This window comes from Microtus ochrogaster, unplaced genomic scaffold, assembly GCF_000317375.1.
Source record: "Microtus ochrogaster isolate Prairie Vole_2 unplaced genomic scaffold, MicOch1.0 UNK68, whole genome shotgun sequence".
NCBI lineage: Eukaryota > Metazoa > Chordata > Mammalia > Rodentia > Cricetidae > Microtus > Microtus ochrogaster.
Genome location: NW_004949166.1, coordinates 1,678,012 through 1,695,326, shown reverse-complemented (window position 1 = coordinate 1,695,326; position 17,315 = coordinate 1,678,012). Strand labels below are relative to the sequence as shown.

The 17,315-nt window shown below is 49.2% G+C and overlaps 2 protein-coding genes across 3 annotated transcripts; one reads left to right on the top strand and one right to left on the bottom strand.

The window, feature by feature from the left end:
• Positions 1 to 6,958: 6,958 nt before the first annotated feature.
• On the bottom strand, positions 6,959 to 14,610 carry Ccdc116 (coiled-coil domain containing 116). The gene is made up of 6 exons (XM_005370003.3): positions 14,535 to 14,610; positions 13,241 to 13,409; positions 11,532 to 11,666; positions 10,145 to 10,699; positions 9,448 to 10,053; positions 6,959 to 7,918 (listed from the first exon to the last, which is right to left on the bottom strand). The coding sequence occupies exons 3-6, from the start codon at positions 11,598 to 11,600 to the stop codon at positions 7,127 to 7,129; spliced, it is 2,022 nt and encodes a 673-aa protein (XP_005370060.1). The 5' UTR covers positions 11,601 to 11,666; positions 13,241 to 13,409; positions 14,535 to 14,610; the 3' UTR covers positions 6,959 to 7,126.
• Ydjc (YdjC chitooligosaccharide deacetylase homolog) lies at positions 14,230 to 16,460 on the top strand. Of its 2 annotated transcripts, none has more exons than XM_026777477.1 (5): positions 14,230 to 14,835; positions 14,924 to 15,083; positions 15,290 to 15,389; positions 15,482 to 15,659; positions 15,757 to 16,047. In XM_026777477.1, exons 1-5 carry the CDS (start codon positions 14,672 to 14,674, stop codon positions 15,971 to 15,973), a joined length of 819 nt encoding a protein of 272 aa, XP_026633278.1. In that variant the 5' UTR covers positions 14,230 to 14,671; the 3' UTR covers positions 15,974 to 16,047. The 2 variants fall into 2 exon arrangements, with proteins under 2 accessions (XP_026633278.1, XP_005370059.1); XM_005370002.2 differs by having other exon boundaries at positions 14,236 to 14,835; positions 15,800 to 16,460.
• The last annotated feature ends 855 nt before the right edge of the window (positions 16,461 to 17,315 follow it).

The following is a 17,315-nucleotide window of genomic DNA, read 5'->3' as shown; positions in this document are numbered from 1 at the left end:
GATAGATAGATATGGATGGATAGATAGATATGGATGGATAGATGATAGAGATAGATAGATAGATAGATAGATAGATAGATAGATAGATAGATAGATAGATAGATAGATAAAGGTAATAAAAATACAAAAACCTGAAACTTAGAACTCTGATTCTTGCTTGCTACTTCTTGGTTCCATAGGTCAAATGTAGCCCAGGCTGGCCTCAATTTCTATTTGTACCCAAAGATAAGCTTGAAGTAGTGGTCCCCTTTCTTCCACCTCCTACATGCAGGACATCATACTAGCCATATAGCTGACTCTCTTCTGTGTCCACAGAAAGGATGACTGCAGGTCCTAGGTGGATTCTGTAACCTCTCTTCCAAGTGTCCCATTCCTCTTCTAATCAGTACCTACCACCACCTGCTAATATAGCTCCCTGCTTCTACTGAGCTGGCCCTCTACAGCATTCTCTACATGGCATAATGAGGAAAGCAGTCAGTCGTTAGCTGAAAGCTGTGGGGCTGGAGTATAGTTCACTTGGTAGAGTGGCTGGGTAGCATGTATGCAGCCTTGAGTTCAATCCCCAGTAATGCAGTAAATTGGCCATAGTGGTATACGCTTGCAACCAGAGGCACAAGCAGGCAAATCAAGAGTTCAAAGCTATCTTTGAGTCCCTGACTGAAAAAAAAAAAAGAAAGAAAAGAAAAAGAAAGAGAGAGAGACAGAGAAAGAAAAGAAAGAAAGAAAGAAAGAAAGAAAGAAAGGAAGGAAGGAAGGAAGGAAGGAAGGAAGAAAGAAAGAAAGAAAGAAAGAAAGAAAAGAAAGAAAGAAAAAGTTTTCTCCATTGCACTTAGGATCAAAGCTCCATGACAAACAGAAGAAACAGGTTTCTAAGGAGGCTGTGTCAAAATTACTAGAATCAAAACAGAGTGCTGGGGGTGCTGGAGAGATGGCTCAGTGGATAAGAGCATTGCCTGCTCTTCCAAAAGTCCTGAGTTCAATTCCCGGCAACCACATGGTGGCTCACAACCATCTGTTAATGAGTGCTTGTGCCCGCTTCTGGCCTGTAGACATACACACAGACAGAATATTGTATACATAATAAATAAATAAATATTTTAAAAAAAAACCAGAGTGCTGGGCAGTGGTGGCGCACGCCTTTAATCCCAGAATTTAGGAGGCAAAGGCAGGTGGATCTCCGTGAGTTCGAGACCAGCCTGATCTACAAGAGCTAGTTCTGGGACAGGCTCCAAAGCTACAGAGAAACCCGGTCTCGAAAAATAAAAACGAAAGCAAAAAAACAGTCATTTTGTCAACCCTCTATCCAAAATTAACATGTAAATACGGGAGGCTGAGAAGGAAGGGATCTAATGCACGTATGTCTGACGAGAATAATCTACAAACCACTCAGTCAGACAGCAGTCTTGCACAAAGGCTACACAGCCTCACACACAGTGTCTCTGTACGGACATCTGTAGCGGCTGCCTGCTTCCACATGCCTTCTGCTGCTGTTATAAGCACTCAAGCAAAGACCATGGAGGAACCCTATTTACAGCTTGCTTTCTTCTGCTTATACTCAGCTTTTGTTTTGTTTTTTTAGACAGTGTTTCTCTGTGTAGCCTTGGCTGTCCTAGAACTTACTCTATATTGCTCTATAGACCAAACTGGCCTTCAACTCAGAGATCTGTTTGCTTCTGTCTCCCAAGTGCTGGGATTAAAGGTGTGTGTCACTGTGACTGGCTTCAGTTAGCTTTCTTGGTAGTTGTTATTGTTGTTGTTTCATTTTTTTTAAATTTTTGTTGTTTATTCCATACAGGGTCTCATTATTTGTTGTTATTATTGTTGTTTCATTTTTTTTTAATTTTTGTGGTTTATTCTATACAGGGTCTCATTATTTGCCGTGGTTGTACTCTGTATGTAGAGCAGGCTGGCCTCAAACTCCCAGAAATCTGCCTGCCTCTACCTCCTAAGTGCTGGGATTAAAAGTATGCACCATCATCACCCGGCTCAGTTAGTTTTCTTATACAGCCCAGGACTACTTGCCCAGGGACTGGCATTGTCCTCGGTGGACTGGTCCCTTCTACATCAATTAGAAATCAAGAAACCCCCATGCACAGGCCAATGAGATGGGGTCAGTTCCTCGACCGAGGCTCTCTCTTCCCAAGTGTGTCAAGTTGATGAAGAAGATCACCCATCACACTCCCTACTTAATCTTAGACTGGCACTGTAGTTACTATTAGTCCTTGTAGCCAAGGACTAGTGCTCTAAAATCATTTTGTAGTGTTCATTTCTCCTTTTTAAACTTCCTTTGCCTCAGCTTCCTGCAGTATGCTCCAACGTGACTATAGCATATCTAGGGAGAATACTTTTGGAGATTCTTTGATTTTCTTTTAGGTAGAGAGCTTAGACCCCAGAGCCAAACTGGGGGAATTAGTATTTCTTTGGATCCACACTGGGCCTCATGCCATTTTGTAACTGTTTCTTTCTCGTGCTTTCCCTGCAGATCACAGTGCCCAGTTCACCCTGTGAGGAGTTGCACGGGTGTGCTCATGGCATCTTCAATGCCCTCCACCTTCCAATCAGAGTCTAGGTTCAGACTCTCAAGACAGAGTGAACAGTTCAGCTCAAGGGCCAGCTGACCGTTGAAGAGTTCACAGCGGCTCTCCAAATGGGATCATGAACAACATCTCTCGTTTTGGGGCTTGTCAGCATATTTGTCAGTATATGTAAAGGTATGGGTTCCTCTCATCCCAGTTAGCAGAGAGAGTCAATGATGGAGGAAGGTCATTGGTTAATTAAATAAAGAAGCTGCTTGACCTGATAGGTTAGAACATAGGTGGGAGGAGCAGACGATGGGAGGAAGAGGAAGTGAGCTCAGAGACTCGACAGCTCTCCTCTGGGGGCAGACGCCTCAGAGAGACACGAGATGCTCCACTCTTGCGGGCAGAGGCAAGAGCTCTGCTCTCTGAGGCACACGCGATGAAGCTCCGACCCAGGATGGACGTAGGCTAGAATCTTCCTGGTAAGCGCACCTTGGGGTGCGACACACATGATTGGAAATGGGTTAGTCCAGGAGCGAGAGTTAGCCAAGAAAAGGGCTAAAGCTAAAGAGCCAAGCAGTATTTAAATGAATACAGTTTGTGTGTTGTTATTTCGGGCAAAAGCTAGCCGTGATGGCTGCCGGGTGGCGGGAAGCAGCCCACTGCTCGTATTACTACAAGTCAAGGTGTCCATTTCCTCCCCACTTGAATCTGTGCGGACATTGTGACATTAACAGAACAGAGGAGTGAGGCATTGGGGGCTTCTCAGCAGCAGCTTTGAAAACAGAAGTTATTGCTCCTCCTTCTAGGAAGTCAGTGGCATCTCTGAGATCTAAGAAAAGTACGATTCAGGGCTGGAAAGATGGCTCAGCAGTTAAGAGCACTGGTTGCTCCTCCAGAGGTCCTGGATTTAATTTCCAGCTCCCACATGGCAGCTCACAACTGTCTATAACTGTAGTTCCATGGGATCTGTTATTCTTTTCTGGTGGGCAGACATACAATGCAGATTTTAAAAAAACATATATGGGGCTGGAGAGATGGCTCAGAGGTTAAGAGCACTGGCTCCTCTTTCAGAGGATCCAGGATCAATTCCCAGCACCCACATGGCAGCTCACAACTGTCTGTAACTCCAGTCCCAGGGAATCTGACACCTTTACACCAATGCACATGAAGTTGAATAAATTATTAAAAAACCATATATAAATATATATATATATATATAATAAGGAATAAAATAAGGAAAAAGAGAGAGAAAGAAAGAAAGAAAGAAAGAGAGGGAAGGAAGAGAGGGAGGGAGGAAGGAAGGACAGAAGGAAGGAAAGAAAACTAAAACTCGGGCTAGATGACTGATCTAGAGACGTAGAGCGGCTACCTGCAGGAGAGACCCTGTAGGGAGAGAGCTCATTTAGAATGCTCCACCTTCAGACACGAACGGCTGAAAACAGTGGCATGAATTTTAGCCTGTCAACCTCAATGGCATGATAAATGATCACTACCCTTGAAGTCACTTAAGTCTTCCGAAAGATGACGGGAACATGGGCTAAAGACACTGTGTTTCTAATGTAATGTATGAGTGATTCCCAAAGAGTTTCTCTCAGGCTCCCCAGAGATGTGCATCTCTGAGGCTGGGCTAGAGTGATGCTCTGTTTCTGGACTTGGCCATGGGAATGGGAAGTGGTAATAACTAGTAGCCTTCCTCTTGGCTGCTGTCTTGACAGAATTTTTTTTTTTGTCTCTGGAAGGGTAGTCAGAGACCACTCTCCACCATCTACATATGTTTTCAGTCATCAGTGCAAAGAACCAAAACCTCCTGGTTTGTCCTAACTACGGTCCTAGCTTGGAATAGGGTTAGGCCAATGGGATTTAGCGATATGGTACCACCGGGCTATAACGGCCTCTGTTACAAATGGGTCCCTGGTCCACCAACCTTAGGACCTTAGTCCTGCAGAATGACAGCCACGCTCTCCTTGAATATAAGGCTATAGTTGTGACCATATTTCTCTTGTCTATCCCCAGAGTGAGCTCTACAGTTGTTGTGTGCCTCCATATCTCTGGGCTCTGTGGAAGGACCCCTTTCTGGGTCCCTAAGTAGTCAAGTATGGCCAAAAGGGCCTGATCTCTATGATTCAGGGGAGCCTCTGAGGAGAGAGGGGAGCTCTATGCCTAAGGAAGAGGCAACGGAGGTCCACTGGATTGTGCGTGTATGTGGGGGAGGTTGGGGGTATTTGCTAATTTCAAGGCAAAGTTCTCACGTATTCCAGGCTAGCCTTGACCTTGTTATATAGCCAAGGATGACCTTAAACTTCTAATCCTCCTGATCCACCTCCCAAGGGCTGGGGTTTCAAGACTGCCACTATATCCAGTTTGTATGGCACCGGAAATGGAGCCCACGGTTTTGTGCATGCTGAGCAAGCTATTCCAACTGAGCCACATTTAAGAGAGCTCTGTCAGGAAAGTCAGTAGGAGCGTGAAGACCCTTCAAGGAAGCCCTTCTGTGATGGTTCTTCTTGGTTTGGACTTGACTACATCCAGAGTTAACTAAAACCCCAACATTGAGGACCCACCTGTGAGGAGTGGGAATTAATTTGAAGTGGGAAGATCTGCCTCTGATCTGGATTTCTGAGGCAGGAAGACACATCTTTATTCCAGATCTTTAACCCAGAGCCAACCTAAGCCATGACTTCTGCTGGAAGCCTATGTCAGGACATGGAAGAGGGAAGTTTGTGCTCCCTGCCTGCTTGCTCTCACCTCTCTAGCAAGACCATTCCTTCATTGGCATTAGTGCCTACTTCTTCAGGATTCCGGTGTCTTCTGAGGAGCAGCTGAGACATCCAGCCTCATGGGCTGAGCAAATCCTGGATTCTTGGACCTTCTCTTCACAGGCACCCATTGTTGGACTAGCTGAGCTACAGTTTGTCAATCATCCTAATGAACTCCATGTCTATACATATATGTAAGGAGATTCATTCTATCTGTTCTGCTACTCCAGAGAACCCCGATTAATATGCCTTTCCTACCAAGAACCGTTGCTGGAAAGTTATATTCCTGAAGCCACCAACCCACAGCCACCATATGGCCTGGCATGAAAACTCAGTCTCAGGAATTAGAGACGGCCAAGCAAATTAAAAAGAGAGGGTCAGGAGAGTGGCTGCATTCTTCCATAGCTTCAAGATGAGGTTGGGGCACATCGAAGCAAGAAGGAAGCTACCCCAGCCTAAGAAAGATCCCTCCCAAAGTAGACATTGCCACTTCCAGAGAGGCAGGAATCCTGAAATCTTGGCTCGGGGTGCCAAAGGAATGAAGAAAGGACAGACATATAGATACCCATATAATGAAGCTGGGATCATGTGGGGTTCTCTGCCTGCCACAGCTGGGAACCTTTGCTTGTTTATCATGTACAGCACAAGAGGGGAGGGATTGCAGAGTCTGGGTAAGAGGTCTTTGTCGGTAAGCAGCCTCAGGTTGTAAACATCTGGGAGGAAGCCACAGCTGCTTATCTTTACAGATTCCGATTCATCATTCATAAAGAGTCTGTGTTAGTCAGGGGTCTCCATAGTCACAGAACTTATGAAATGACTCTCTCTTGCTTGCTCTTGAGCAGCTGTGATGCAACACCTAGGAGTTCAGAAAGGCTCAATAAGCCAGAACGTTGCAGAATAGGGCACAGAAGAGATGCAGGAAGTAGCCACACAGCTCTGGAGGCAAAGCTCCACCAGCTGTCGTGTAGACCGACTGTCCCCAGGTGCTGTGGAACGCTGCTCTCTCAGCAGGGCAGCCTTCACCAGAGCGGCTGTGGCTGTAGAAAAGGCCCCTCAAGACTGAGCCCAGTCATGTCCCCTGCTTCATCTGGGAGCACAGCCGCTCCTATACTTCTTTCCTGGCTGTATTCTGACCAAGGTGCACTTAGTCCCTTGATCCCTGACAATACTAGGAAGGGTTGTTCTCAACCCGTGGCTCATGACCCTTTCATAGGGGCCACCTAAGACCATCCGAATAGCAGATATTTAATTACAGTTTATAACAGTAGCGGTAGGACTCGCCACAGCACGAGGAACTGTATTAAAGGGCCGTGCATTAGGAAGGTTGAGAACTAGAGTCTATACAGTGTGGAAGAACTGGAGCCTGGGTTGGGGGGGCGGGGTTCTATGCAGCTATGGTGAAGTCATTATCCAAACTGGGGTGAGACTTTGATGATGGAGCTGTTTGGATGTCTCATAATCCTGTAAATAACCATTCATCCATTCCGCAAACCCAATAAAATCATTGGTTCACCAAGTTGGACCTTGATAAAATCATTCCTCTGGTGCATCATTAGTGCCCTGTTTTATATCCCAAAGAAAAGCTCATGTAACATCAAGGCTGGATCACCTTGAAGGTACTCCAATTGCGAGAAGAGATACGACACACCAGGACCAGACAGACAGCTGTGTCCATCAACATGTAATTTATTTCCTTTTGTCTCTTTAGCTCCTTTAATAACATTAACAGAACTCTGGCTGAGCACCCAGTTGTAAGACCCTTACTCAGGACAGCGGCTGACTGGGTTGCCAGCTACTTGGATAGGACGGGAGGAGGCACTGGAGTACTCTGTGTACCTTACAGGGGTCTCATGGGGAGTAACTGGAGCTCATTTCATTGGGCTCATTGGTAAAGTCCTCTAACTCATGTTCAGGTAGGCTAGTGGGGGTTTGCTCACTCTCGGAGAAATCTTTCATTTCATCTTCCTCACTTCTTCTGTCGTCCTCCTCCTCTTCCTCTTCACTGTCCTCTTCCTCTTCGGCATTTACTATTTCCTTGGAGGATCTGGAGCCCACACCAGCATTGGAGATCACAGACATCTTGGGCTCTGAAGGACTCCTGGGTATCTGCTTCTGGCCTATACCAGGGTCCTGAGGGCTAAGAACCTGGTGGATTGGCATCTCAGGACGGAGGGAGAAGGGAGACTCTGTACTCTGGTCCTGGTTGGTGCCACCAGTAAGTTCGGGGCGCACAGAGGGTGATTCTGTGCTACGGTGGGAAGTGCCAACTCGCGAGGTACTATGTTGGGAGGCTGCTGGCCTAGCAGCGTGCCTTACGGCCTGCCTTGCCAACTCGGCTTCTTCCATCTTACGCAGAAGGCAGGTCCAGTTGATCTCTGAGGACAGACGGATGTGGTTGCCCTTCACCTTCTTGAAGCCCAGAAGGATGTCCATGAGAACCTCAGTGACAGGAAAGGAGATGAATCCAAGTTGCTTATGGAGGCTGTCCTCAAACTTGTACTTACAGACAAGCAAGGAGACTGCCTGCTCAACCAAGAAGTTAGTGAGTTCCTCAAACCAGGGGTTAGAGATGTAGGACATGCTGGACACAGATGAAATGGATGGCAGAGGCTTCTTCCTTGGAAGCTTCATGCTGGGGCTCTGTGCAACAGGGAAAGAGGGAAAAGGAGACATTTAGCCCTCGCTGCCCTGTGAGAGCACATTGCGATGCTCTCCTTGGCAGCTGTACCAATCCTCCCATTATCGACAGGGAAGCCACACACATCACACTAGGATACAGACTGCCACACCGGCTCTCCCACGACATTCATTCCACACACCTCACCTGTCAGGTCTAGAGCAATGCCCGCCAGCCTGGGCAGCCTGCGTTCCTGCAAGCTTGCGTGTAGAAGGAATTACATATGAACCCTGATGATGATGGGTTGAGAGATGTCCAGGACCTCCAAAGGTCAGGCCACCTACGTCTTCATACACATTTCCTGACCAATGTCCCCTTTACTGAGCAGAAAGACTAGACTAGCTGGATTAGGATAGCTTGAGCTAGCTCGACCCTAGAATAGAGAGAGTGGTGCTCTTGGCAAAGACTCCTATCCTTAGGAAATGTGTGGGAGGGTCCCTGAGATTCACAGAGCCAGGTTTGGTGGCACACGCCTTTAATTACAGCACTTGAAAGGCAGAGGCAAACTAGGCGGCGGTGGTGGTGGCGCACGCCTTTAATCCCAACACTCCAGAGGCAGGAGGATCTCTGTGAGTTCGAGGCCAGCCTGGTCTACAAGAGCTAGTTCCAGGACAGAATCTAAAGCTACAGAGAAAGCCTGTCTCAAAAAAACCAAAAACAAACAAACAAAAAAGGCAGAGGCAGGGGAATCTCTGCGAGGCCAGTCTGGTCTACAGAGTGAGTTTCAGGACAGTCAGGTCTACACAGAGAAACCCTGTTCTTTGCAGGGGAGGGCTCACAAATAATAATTAAAAAAAATACCCAATTGCAGGCATGGTGATGCATGCCTGTAATCCCAGCATTTGGAAAGTAAAGGCAAGAAGATCAGGAGTCCAAGGTCACCCTCTACTATATAATATATAATTTGAGAGACCAGTCTGAGCTAGATGACACCCTGTCTCAGGAAAAACATTGCAGGATAAAAAAAAAAGCCTTTATTAATATGACAACCCCTGGGGAAATAGGTAAACTAGGTTTCTTGGTCCCCAGCAGCTTGTATCTACTCCAGGAGATTTCTGCAGTGCAGGACATCGGCCAGTGACAGTGGCTACTAGATGCGGTGGGGAAAGAAGCCCTTTCCCTGCAAATGTTCCTCTAAGACCTCCAGCTCTACTCTTGAGGCCACCTCTGGGCACAGTGTAGAAGAAGAAGGGGAGAATCTTTTTCCTAAAGAAAGAAATGGATAGAACACAGGGAAGGGGAGAGGGGAGGGAAGAGGGTTGGGGGAGGCAAGATGACGCTGGATCGGGCCCCTGATATGGCCCTGGCAGGAGGCCACCTCCACTGTGATCCCAGGGGCAGGCAGGGTGAGGTGCAGGCCATGACGGGGCTGAGATACGTGGTTGGCGCTCGGGGCAACAGATGGTTTCTGTACTTTGGGACTGGAGTCAGGTGACTCCTGCATGGAGTGGAATGAGGGGCTAGGGACATTAGGCACTTGTGGAGGTGTCACCTTGAGCCTGAATCTGGTAGCCATCTGGGCATTAGTCATGGAGGGGGATTCACGTCTGCCCTTGCTTTTCCTGCGAGATGTCTTAGGGCTGGAGGCTGTGGTGGGAGAATCACAAGGCTCCTCCCCATCCTCCCTGCTGGTGGGAATGGACACTTTGGAATTAGGCGGCAGAAGATCAGAGTTCCCAGGCAGCATTGGGGTGGGCTCTGAGGCAACAGGGAAGAGAGGGAAGCCATCATGGCGGCAGGCACGGCTGAGCTTGTCTACAGCCTGGCTGACCACGCGCTGCAGGGCAGGAAAGAGGCGATGCTCAGCCAGGAAGTCCAGAGTACAATGGGGTTCCCTGAGGGAACAATAGGCAGGCAGGTTGAAGGATGCTGGCTGGTTTAGCAGTGACTTCATCTCCTTGTTTAACTCTTCTTTGAGGAAAATCATCTCCTGTTCTCCAAGTCCCAACTCTGATGTCTCAGGAGTGACTGAGCTGGAGCCCAAAAGCCCAGAGAACCAAGACAGGGGCTGCTCCCGGGTCCACTGACTGCTGGTCTGGCTGCCCAGTGAGTCCCACAGCAGAGAATCCCTCTGGGAGCAGGGTTGATTCAGACCTTTCTGCAAAGAGAGAGGAAGGCTGAGCGGTGTCCAATCAAGGCCTAACCCTAGTCCACCCTATGCCAGCCTCAGCCGTGGCAACAGCTCTCACCCCTTTCTTCTCCAGTCGCAGAAGCCTCTTGAGGTTTTTCTCAAGCAGGAGTTTGTCCCTCACAGGTGGCAGTGAGCCTATGCGTCGGGCACCAGGGTCACTTTCCTGGCTGTGGGAGCCCAGCCAGCCAGCCGTGATGCTGCTATGGGAATCCGACATGGAGCTGGAGCAGGATGGGTAATTGTTTGGGTGCCCAGCACACAGCGTGGGCCGAGTGCGGTGCCGATGCACAGTGTTGATGCTGGGTCTGGCTCGAGCCCGCAGCCTACCACTTGGCACCTCCACTGGGTCTTGAACATCCACCAGGGGTACTCCGGCGTCTGTCTTCATGGCAGCCAAACGCTCTGTTGCCTGCTCCACCACCGTCTGCAAGCTGTCCAGTACCTGACCCTCTGTCAGAAAATCCAGGAAGCTGCCAAACGCTTGAGGGCGCCGAGGGTTCTGCTGGTGGCCCTGGTGCTCTGAATACCGGTTCATTGATGGTAGGTGTGGCATATGTCCAAGCTTGCAGTTCGGCCTCCTTTCCGGCAACAGATGCTTCTTGGGTAGCTGCATCTGAACAGACAAGACTGTCATAGCAGGCAGGATGCTCTGCAAGGGGTGGGGACTATCTCTGGAGTCTTCCTAAGGTGCTATTAGGAGCTGGGGTTGAACAATGGGAAAGACTTTCTCTCTCTCTCTCTCTCTCTCTCTCTCTCTCTCTCTCTCTTTTATTATGCTGGGGATTGAACCCAGGGTCTCGAACATCCTCTGCAAATGTTCAACCACTGAACTATATTTAAACATTTCTTTACGGGTATGTGTGCATGTGTGTGGGTGTATCTATGCCTCAGTGCACGTGTGGAGGTCAAAGGACAGCTGGCTGTAATTGGTTCTCTCCTTCTACTATGTGACTCTTGAAGAGGGAACTTGGGTCATCAGTATTGACACCAAGCGCCTTCACTCACTGAGCCATCTCACCAGCTCTGAATTATGATCGGCTCCCTTCAGGCTGTGTAACAGTGCTCAGAGCAGCTAGCTCCTTTTCCGGCCTTCTGCAGAGTAGGGTCTGCTAGGGTTGATGGAAGGTCCCCAATGCCTCTACTTTTGTATATGCTGGCCTAGCTGGGAGCCTGAAAGGGGAATTCTGTGTTCATGGTATGAAAGGGCAATTAATTATGAGAGCCTTTCTCTCTCTCTACCTCCTCCTGTCTCTAGCACGACCCTTGACTATTTTCACTGCTGGGCTATCCTTGAGGATTTGAGCCTGCTTCTCCAGCTTGAGTGCCCAGGTTGACTCCAGCCCACCCACTTGGGGGCCGAGGACAGTGGGGCACGAAAGGGTGTCCCCCGGTAAGCGGTGGGAAGTGGTCCAGACACTAATGTTGGGTCAGCTGGACATACTAACCTGAGCCATGTAGGTGCTGTGGCCTTCATCATCAGCCAGATATCCTGAGTGGTGGCGGTACCTTGCCATGATGTGGATAATTAAATTTGTTTTCTGCTTCCTTTCTCAGGTTCCACAGCACAGATGCAGACTTCTCTAAAGGGCAGAAGAGGAAGTAAAGGTACAACCAGACCTCCATGGGTCCCTCACTCCCTGAACCACATCTGTGTCCTTCAGACATCCCACCCTTCCCCTGCTGGGGATCTGCTATGCATCTGCGGACATTCAAGTAGTTGCTGCTGCTGCTGCTTCTTCTTCTTCTTCTTCTTCTTCTTCTTCTTCTTCTTCTTCTTCTTCTTCTTCTTCTTCTTTTTGTTTTTGAGACAGGGTTTCCGGGCAGTGGTGGCGCACGCCTTTAATCCCAGCACTCGGGAGGCAGAGGCAGGAGGATCTCTGTGAGTTCGAGACCAGCTTAGTCTACAAGAGCTAGTTCCAGGACAGGCTCCAAAACCACAGAGAAACCCTGTCTCAAAAAACAGAAAAAATAAAAAAAATAAAAAAAAAAGAGACAGGGTTTCTCTGTAGTTTGGAGCCTGTCCTGGAACTAGCTTTTGTAGACCAGGATGACCTCGAACTCACAGAGATCCTCCTGCCTCTGCCTCCCGAGTGCTGGGATTAAAGGCGTGCGCCACCACCCAAGTCGTTGCTTCTTTTTTGCAACAGTCTGGGACTGGGCGAGTGTACAAACTTCCTCTGGTCTTTGAGACCAGAGGTTCCCTGGAGCCCCCAGCAGCTCACCAGAGTCTCCTCTTGTGCTTCTCCCAGCTAGCTAGGTCAGCACCTGCTTAAGGACTACCGCACAGAGTCCTGGAATCCCGCCCCCGCAGCCGCCCAGGTTGCTCATTTACATACTTCATTCTGATTGGCCAGAATCTAGCCTCTTGTTCATATATCCTCCCCGACACAATGGTTAGGGGTGGGTGGGGTCCACATTGTCTCCTCCCCCACCAGGCTGGATTTTTCTGTCAAGCCCGCTAAGCCGTGCTTGGGAATGTTTAAAGATCTGACTTTATTTTGCCGAGAGGTCTGAATTTGGGCTTGTTTCTCTAACGCTCAGGGTAAAAGTCACAGCTTCCACTGATGACACAAACACCTTCCTCAGTTCACCCCTGGTCGCTGCACAGACTTGAACCTCCAACTCTGTTGGCTTCCTTCCAGGATTTCTTTCCCTTATCCAGTGTGGACTAGCCAGCGTTTTCCTTCTCAACTCTTTCCTTTTGGAAGCAGTGAAGAGTCCTGGTCTTCCACACAGACCTAACTTCAATTCCTGTCCCTGACTTTTTTTGTTTTCCTGATGTGACTCACCCTCTCAACACTGACTCCTTATCTGTAAATTAAGCGGAACATCCTCTTCCAAAAGTAAGTATTTCTTTCATCTATCTATCTATCTATCTATCTATCTATCTATCTATCTATCTATCTATCTATCTAAACATACACACACATACATATATAAACACACACATATATAGCATTTTATATATAGTTATATATAACTATGTAACTATATCTACATATTGGTTTTTTGAGACAGGGTTTCTCGAAATCACAGAGATTTTGCCTGCTTCTGCCTCCTGAGTGCTGGGATTAAAGGCATGCCATCATCACCTGGCTACACAAATATTCTTTCAATACACATCGCACCTTATGGAAACTCTGTATAAACTCACCTTTACCTTGTTCTTTTCCTCTCATCCTAGAAGCTTGTCATTCCCAACAGACTGATAGCAAGTCCATCCTCCACGCCACACTGTTTCTGTCCTGTCTAACAGCTGGCACTTCTTCATCAGGAATGCTCTTAACCACTGAGCCATCTCTCCAGCCCCAGTAATACTCTTTCTACAAGAGAAACCAAGACAGGTTGGGTATGCTCAGTTGGCAGAGTGCTTGCCTAACATGCTTGAAGTCTTCGGTTCAACTCCCTGCACCACATAAACCAGGTGTGATGGCACACACTTGTAGCCGGCACTGAAGAGGTGGACGCCGCACAAGGGTCAGAAGTTCAAGGCTAGCCTCAGCTGAATGAATAATGAGGCCAGCCTGGGATATATAAGTCTGTTTTTCAAAACAACATCGAGACTGGACAAAGAGCAAAAGTGAGGTGATGAACGTAAAAGCTATCTGAAGCTTAAGGTGAAAATGGGCTAACGCTTTCTCCAGTGTGGCCATTGGTTTGCATGCTTGTGTTCTTGTCATGTAGAACTTTTACAGTCAGGCAATGGTGGTACAGGCGGATCTCTGAGTTCAAGACCAGCCTGGTCAGAATGAGTTCCAGGACAACCAGGGCCACACAGACACACAAAGAAACCTGTCTCAGGAAGAAAGAAAAAGCCTCCCCTTAGAACCAGTGAGGAAGAGATTATTTGAAAAAAGTTAAAAAAAGTAAGAACTCCTAATAAGAAAAGGCTCATAGGCACTGCGTAAAACAAAGTGAAGCAGCGTTCCAAGAATGAAATAACCTTCCATCATCCCTGAGTGATGGAGAGGAGGAGGGCGTTTCTTTTCTTAGGGAAAGTAATGGAAGGACAGAACACTGCCCAGAAACTGAGCAATGGTGATGGTAAACACTGGGAAGAGCAAGGGGAATTTTTGAGTATTTCTCTTGTTTTCTTCATTAAAAAAAATACTTTTCAAAAAAAATTTTTTGAGCACTAGAGATAACTCATTGGTAAAGAGAGTTTACAGCTCTTGCAAAAGACTGGAGTCCTAGTATGTGTTCACATGTGGACCACAACTATCTGTTAACTACAGTTCCAGAGGAGGATTTTATTCCCTTTCCTAATCTCTGCATGCCCAGGCATAAACGTGGAGAGCGCGTGCACGAGGAGAGAGAGAGAGAGAGAGAGAGAGAGAGAGAGAGAGAGAGAGAGAGAGAGAGAAAGAGAGAGAAATGGCTATAGACATAGGCCAAAAAAAGAAATTTGCAGAGCAGTTAACCCGGCCGTTTGCAAGACACTCAGAGACCTCTTGGTAGCAAAAACAATGGCGGCGTGCAGTCGCATTTAGTCGCGTGCGTCGGGGTGGGGCCTCGGCAGCGTTCAAGGGCGGGGTCTGGATGCTGCAGTCCATTCTCTCTGGTCTCCAGCCAACGTTTGGCAGCTATGGCTTGGCCTCGTGTGCAGCTGGTTGTCACAGCTGATGACTTTGGTTACTGCCCGCGGCGCGATAAGGGCATCGTGGAGGCCTTCCTGGCAGGAACTGTGACCAGCGTGTCACTGCTGGCCAACGGCACAGCCGCAGAGAGCGCGGCCGAGCTGGCCCGCAGGTGAGGGAGGCCCCCTTCAGGAACGGGCAGGTTTGGGGGGCTGCCCGGTCTGTGGCAGACAATGCTTGCTCTCGCGCTCCGCCCGCAGGCACAGCATTCCCACGGGCCTCCACGCCAACCTGACTGAGGGCCGTCCTGTGGGTCCCGCCCGCCACACCGCCTCGTCGCTCCTCAGCTCAGAAGGCTTCTTTCTCGGGAAGATGGGATTTCGGAAGGCCTTAGAGGCTGGAGACGTTGCTTTGCCTCAGGTGCGGAACGCCTCAGCCACGCCGGCTGCAGACAGGCGGATACTGTTCAAAATGCAGCCCAGAGGGTATCATGGAAGTCGTTGGGGCAAACGCGGGCGCTGGATAAACTGCTAGTTCAAACCCTGGAGCAGTCACACCGTGGCACCAGACGGAGCTCTTCGCTTTGTGGCTGCTTCCAGAAACTCAAGGTATCTGTGCCCCTCCAGGTGCGGGAGGAACTAGAAGCTCAACTCAACCGCTTCCGGGAGTTGTTGGGCAGGTCCCCCACGCACGTGGACGGGCACCAGCACGTACACGTGCTCCCAGGTACGCGGATTGAAGCGTTCAGGTCCGGGTGGGGGTGGGGGCTGCTTTCAAGGTTGGTGGGAGGTCGATGCTGAGCCCACCCCTCCAAGCAGGTGTGTGTCAGGTGTTCGCCGAGGCCCTGCAGGCGTTCGGGGTGCGTTTCACGCGGCTGCCAGTGGAACGCGGCGTGGGTAGCTGCTCGTGGCTGGAAGCACCAGCGCGTGCCTTCGCCTGCGCTGTGGAGAGCGATGCCCGGGCCGCCATGGGCCCCTTCTCCCGCCACGGCCTGCGGTGAGCACCGCCCTCCCTCACCCCATCCAACCCTGCCGGGTCCCCAAAGGTCCAAAGTTAGGAACTGATCTGCTGTCCTGCTTCACCCTCTACCTAGCCCTGCCGGTCCTCAGGCAACACCTCTATCCTGGCACTCACAGGTGGACCGATGCCTTTGTGGGCCTGAGCACTTGTGGCCGGCACATGTCTGCTCACCGAGTCTTGGCGTCACTGGCGCGGGCCCTGGAAGATATCCCTGCTGGCCGTCCCCTGACTGCCGAACTGATGGCACACCCAGGATACCCCAGTGTGCCTCCAGCAGGGGGCTGCGGTGAGGGCCCCGATGCTTTCTCTTGTTCTTGGGAGCGGCTGCATGAGCTGCACGTCCTCATGGCACCTACCCTGCGGGCTCGGCTGGCCCAGAATGGTGTGCAGCTCTGCGCCATAGACGACCTGGATTCCAAAAGGCCGGGGGAAGGGGTTCCCTGTGAGGCAACTCTGGAGCCCTTCCTGAAGCCTTCCCCACCCTGACACCAAAGGCCAGCTACGAACTGCCTCTCACTGTGGAGGAAGGCCAGGGCTAAAGCCTGGAACCAGGTCTTATAGCAGGGTCTGGCTTACAGAGTGACAAGTCACTAAACCAGGTCCTTGCGACTGAGTAGTATTGGGCAGCCCTGCCTGCAGACAGGCAGGGCTAGTCAGAGACATCTGGATTTAGGGTCTGATGAGCATTTGGTGCCAATTCATGTGCAAGTCACAACCACTTGTTTAGTGGAGCAGTGGAGAGATGTTGGTGTGTTAATAAAATGTCTTTCAGATTTGGCTGATTTATAAAGTGCCCAGGTATCCTTCGCAGAAATAATAGGCACAGAGAGGCTCAGACCAAGATATCAAAAATGGGCCAGGCCGTGGTGACGCACACCTTTAATTCCAGCACTTGGGAGACAGGGGCAGGCAGATCTCTGTGAGTTCGAGGCCAGCCTGGTCTACAAAGCGAGTTCCAGGGCAGCCAGGACTGTTACACAGAGAAACCTTGTCTTGGAAACAAAAAAAAAAAAATCTTCACTTTCTAATTTTGCTCATGCTTACATGTTTTAATCCCTTAGATAAAAAATTACATGTGCTTGTTTGTGTTGAGGAAGTACATGCATGCATACCATGGTCTATATGTGTTTTGTTTTTGAAATGAGGGTCTTTTTTTTTTTTTGGTTTTTTGAGACAGGGTTTCTCTGTGGTTTTGGAGCCTGTCCTGGAACTAGCTCTTGTAGACCAGGCTGGTCTCGAACTCACAGAGATCCGCCTGCCTCTGCCCGAGTGCTGGGATTAAAGGTGTGCGCCATCATCGCCCGGCAAAAGCTGGCTGTTTTATTTAAAGACTTATTTATTTATTACATATACAGTGTTCTGCTTGCATGTGTACTTGCAGGCCAGAAGAGGCCACCAGATATCATTACAGATGGTTATGAGCCACCATGTGGTTGCTGGGAATTGAACTCAGGACCTCTGGAAGAGCAATCACTGCTCTTAACCTCTGAGCCATCTCTCCAGCCCTGACATGAGGGTCTTTTTTTTTTTTTTTTTTTTTCGAGACAGGGTTTCTCTGAGGTTTTGGAGCCTGTCCTGGAACTAGCTCTGTAGACCAGGCTGGTCTCGAACTCACAGAGATCCGCCTGCCTC

Excerpts from the sequence above, each read along its gene's own strand:
- Ccdc116 (XM_005370003.3), bottom strand. The coding sequence starts at position 11,600 with ATGGCAAGGTACCGCCACCACTCAGGATATCTGGCTGATGATGAAGGC. Across the intron at positions 10,054-10,144 it reads TGCGACTGGAGAAGAAAGGG|AAAGGTCTGAATCAACCCTG; the intron begins GTGAGAGCTGTT and ends CTCTCTTTGCAG. Across the intron at positions 7,919-9,447 it reads CTACCAGATTCAGGCTCAAG|AGCCCCAGCATGAAGCTTCC; the intron begins GTGACACCTCCA and ends CCTGTTGCACAG.
- Ydjc (XM_005370002.2), top strand. The coding sequence starts at position 14,672 with ATGGCTTGGCCTCGTGTGCAGCTGGTTGTCACAGCTGATGACTTTGGT. Across the intron at positions 15,390-15,481 it reads GCACGTACACGTGCTCCCAG|GTGTGTGTCAGGTGTTCGCC; the intron begins GTACGCGGATTG and ends CCCTCCAAGCAG. Across the intron at positions 15,660-15,799 it reads TTCTCCCGCCACGGCCTGCG|GTGGACCGATGCCTTTGTGG; the intron begins GTGAGCACCGCC and ends TGGCACTCACAG.